This window comes from Penaeus chinensis, chromosome 35, assembly GCF_019202785.1.
Source record: "Penaeus chinensis breed Huanghai No. 1 chromosome 35, ASM1920278v2, whole genome shotgun sequence".
In the NCBI taxonomy this organism is placed as follows: Eukaryota; Metazoa; Arthropoda; class Malacostraca; order Decapoda; family Penaeidae; genus Penaeus; species Penaeus chinensis.
The window spans coordinates 36846015-36850393 of NC_061853.1; the positions used below are offsets into that span (position 1 = coordinate 36846015).

Genomic DNA, 4379 nt, shown 5'->3' on the forward strand with positions numbered 1-4379 from the left:
TTAATTCAAAATTATAGTTTAGTGTTGTATATGTTTTCACCACTTGTCTAAATATTTTGTTATGTACTGTTTGTTAAAGTGTATGGTTTATTTCAGACTGATGATGCACCAAAGCAAAGCGAAAACAAAAAAGCTAAGAAGGAGGACTTCGAATCTGATGCCAAGTCAAAGGATGGCGAACCATGGAACCTGAAGATCGTGTCATGGAATGTGGATGGAGTCCGTGCATGGTTAAAGGTTAGTGTTTTAGGAATAGAAATAGTGGTATTTATCCCTAAAAGTCACTCATTACTGTTTTGGTATTTATAAGTTGTATTTATTATATAATACTTATAGTTGATGTAGAGAATTTATTATTTTTTTTATTCTTTCAGAAAGATGGCATGTCAGTGCTTGAATTGGAAGACCCAGATATATTGTGTCTACAGGAGACAAAGTGTTCAGAGAAGAAGCTTCCTGATGAACTAAAAAATGTCAAAGGATACAAAAGCTATTTTGTAGAAGGTTAGCACTCTCTTTGTGCTTTTGAGTTTCATTTGAAGACTATTATTTTTTTATATCAGTTATACTACTTTCAGTTCATGAGGAAAAAGCAAGTTATTATAGAACTTGATTGTACACACCATTCCTGGCAAATGTATCAAACTATATAACAGATCACTTTTGGGAATTGCACTTAATTTTTTTACCTGCTTCTTTGTTGTTGTTTTTAAAAATTGTGAGACCTGTCATTATCTATTAATTTTTAACAATATTGATCATTATGAATCGTGAAGTGATACAGCTGGTCATGAGTCCCAGTGAAACTTCACTGAATTTCATCTTTTAAACCTTGCCTACTCTACTAGTATTTTGGCCCTCATTTTTGTTGCTAGGGGAAAAAGGTGTGGTTGCAAGGTTATATTATCTAGTATTTTTTATATTTGTGAAAACGACAAAATATACCTAAGCTGATTTAGACTTGATTCTTTGCAGCAAAAACTGAAGGTTACTCAGGTGTGGCACTCTACTCAAAAGAAGAACCAGTGTCTGTTAAATATGGGTTTGATGATAAGGAACATGATGATGAAGGCCGTTGCATTACAGCAGAATATGAGAAGTTTTATCTTGTCACTTCCTGTAAGTATGGAATAGTGAATTCTTTGATTATATAAGCTGATAGTATGTAACTGAACCAGGAAATCTTTTCATTGTAAAGTAAGCCTATACCATTTTGTAATTCTTTGAAAACTTGCTGTACATGTTTGTTGTGTAGGCAATATAATTTATATAATTTTTTTTGTTTCAGAGTATATTAATATTTACTCATTCATTTAGCCCTCTGCAATGATTTAAGTAGGTAAATTTTTGGTAACTTATTAATCTTGTATTTTTAGTAGTAAGTGATATTATGCCAAGTTTAAGAAGAGAATCTGCAATTTGGTTTAAAATTATATGGTAAAGTTCATGTGAACTCTGCAGATAATGGCAAAAATAATATATATTTCTAACCTGTTGCTCTAGATGGCATCATCCTATTAAAGTGCTACCTTTTATGATGGTTTCATATTGTAAAGAGACATTCCTTGTTTTTACTTTTCTCTTCCTTTTTTTTTTTTTTCCTTCCAGAAAGAAAAAGATGAGACTTTAAATCTCAACCCTTCTGTTAATGCTATTGTATTAATGTCATTTCTCAATAGATGTGCCGAATGCTGGGAAGGGTCTGATGACGCTTGATAAGAGAATGGATTGGGATCCAAAGTTCCGCAAGTACCTGAAGGAGCTTGATGAAAAGAAGCCAGTTATCTTGTGTGGAGATCTCAATGTTGCCCACAAAGAGATTGGTAAGTTCAGCACATGGTGAAAATGCAAGAAAATAAGATTTAGTTGGACTGTCTTGCCTTTTTCCAATTTGAGAGATTGCCTCAAATGAGGCAGTACCATTTGTGAAATTGAATTACCTTGCCGTCCATATCTTGTGTTGTAATTAGAAATGTTAAATGATTTATTGGTTGATACGTAGTATATTAGTATTTTAGATATATTTTTAATATTCAATAAAAAACTGCAAGCATCCCTATATATATGTCTTTGTTGTCTATTGCAGATCTGGCCAATCCAAAGGGAAATAAAAAGAATGCTGGCTTTACCCAAGAGGAGAGAGATGGCTTTACAGAGCTGTTAAATGCTGGCTTTGTAGATTCATTCAGGCATTTATACCCTGATAAAGAAAAACAGTACACATTCTGGACATACATGATGAATTGCAGGGCTAGAAACATCGGATGGTAAGTTTACAGTCATTTCTTATCCCCATGCTGGTAGGAAAACGTACTGTTCACATTGTTTTCTCATGAAATGTCTCTACACATAGATGTCTCCACAGGTACTCAGCCACTAAGGAATGTGACAGTAGAACTCGCGAACTCACCTGATTTCCCCCTTTTTTTACTATTCAATATTGATGCTTTTGATATTATTATGGACATTATAATTGCTATAATATTAACCTTAATAATAGTAGTATAAAACAAAAGAAAATAAAGTAAAACAGTAAACAGGTGAGGTAGGTAGGTTTGTTAATAAGTACTTGTGGATATATGTAATTTGTAGAACCATCTATGTGTAAAGCCAATTAATGAAATAAACTCAGTGGGCATGGTATGTCTGCACATGCCATCCCTGGCATCATGTTAAATTTTGTTTATGTTCTCTCCAGCTGTATTAAGGTTTAGATTCATTAAAAAGGAAAGAATCCTTTCAAGAAGCCTTCTTTTTATATGAAGAAATGTAAGATACTGTTCTGTACACTATATATTTTTTTTGTGTGTTTCAGGAGACTTGATTACTTTGTCATATCCGAGAGACTGGTGCCTCAGCTGTGTGATAACTTAATCCGCACGTCCCTTTATGGCTCCGACCACTGCCCCATCACGCTTCTGATGCATATGTGATCGATACATGTCTATATCCAGAGAGCTGCATAGCGTTTGTCTTGTTCATTCCATTTTTTTCTACCATGTCATCTGTTGTTTCTTAATAAGACTTGAGTGATGTTTTTCCAATGTAAAGTGTGATTTTGTTGTATATTTGTAGGGTTAACTACAAGTACAAGATTTTGTACCAAGGAATTGTAGATATTTATATGATATAAAGTCAACAAAAAATAGCAAGTTATACATAAGCCATGAATATACTGTAATAAGTATGTAAACAATAATGTATGAATATACCTTTTCAAGTGTTTGCAAGTTTGTGTTTGTGATGTTCCTCTTTGTCTTAAGAGAAATTATATTTTTGTTATTTTTGTATGTCTGTGAAGTGTTTTTAAAATAACTGTTATTTTCTTCCTTAAATTATATACAAACATATATAACCAAATGGAAGTCACAGAAGAAATTGATCTAGAATTTTTAGTTCTTGGAAAGGTTTTCAAAATATTTGGTTACCAAAATGTATGGCGCAGATTCCTTATTTTCTTATCATAAATTTTAGGATCATTGACTGATTTTTCTAATTTAAAGTATAAGTCACTGTCCAGGGAATGTGAAGTTGTAGACAGTGTTGATTTTACCTGAATTTCTCAAGGTTACAAGTCGTAACAAGAATTGTTCATGTTAAGTGAGTGTGTCATAGTATTAATGCAGCATCACACTGTAATAAATGTAGAAGTACAGATGAATGTTTTATGACCTTTTAAATGGACAGACTCTGAATAGATATTAACCATATAGGATAAATATTCAGTCCAACAAGATAGGATCATCAGAGTATTTGCTACAATAATTTTGACCATTATGTGCTATATTTTACTTGTGAAAAGAGCTAATTTCTTATTAAAACAACTATGAACAATGTCTTTCAGGAAAGGGATAAAACTTAAGTACTTTATAAATACTGACTATATTTCTCTTTAGAGCTGCTTTGGGCCATTCAAAATAATTCATCTTCAGTATACATAAATTAGGCTTTGTGCAGGAGACATTTCTCAACCCTTTTAATGATCACTTTCCCGTTGTTGTTGTGGGGGGGCTGAAGAGGTGGAGACTGGGACCCAATACTGGGGAACTCCCCAACCTTGGAACTCAGCCCTCGACTCATCTAATTTTACATGTTTTTCGTGATCCCTCCCACAGCTCCCTACTCTGACAACACCCTTCATTTCCAGCAATGTCTCCAAAAACAAGTAGGCAAAATCTCTTTCCATAGTGACCCGACCGTCTTGTCACAGTAACATCTGAAAACCAAGCTATAGCATTATCAAATCTAACTGATCTATATGGTAACCCCATCCCTGCAGAACCCCATCCAACCCTCAATACTTGCACCTTTATCAAATAGCCCCAATCCCAGCTCTCCTTTGACCACGGCTCCGAACACTGCAACAACTCCCCCATCAT

At 33.8% G+C, this 4379-nt stretch overlaps 1 protein-coding gene across 1 annotated transcript in view; it reads left to right on the forward strand.

The window, feature by feature from the left end:
* Positions 1–3655, forward strand: part of LOC125044252 (DNA-(apurinic or apyrimidinic site) endonuclease-like) — a 4838-nt gene extending 1183 nt beyond the window's left edge. The window contains exons 2-7 of the mRNA XM_047640805.1: positions 97–237; positions 375–504; positions 976–1119; positions 1680–1823; positions 2087–2267; positions 2816–3655. Of these exons, the coding sequence (XP_047496761.1) occupies positions 97–237; positions 375–504; positions 976–1119; positions 1680–1823; positions 2087–2267; positions 2816–2933 (858 nt within the window). The 3' untranslated portion in view covers positions 2934–3655. The remainder of the gene's footprint in view (positions 1–96; positions 238–374; positions 505–975; positions 1120–1679; positions 1824–2086; positions 2268–2815) is intronic.
* The last annotated feature ends 724 nt before the right edge of the window (positions 3656–4379 follow it).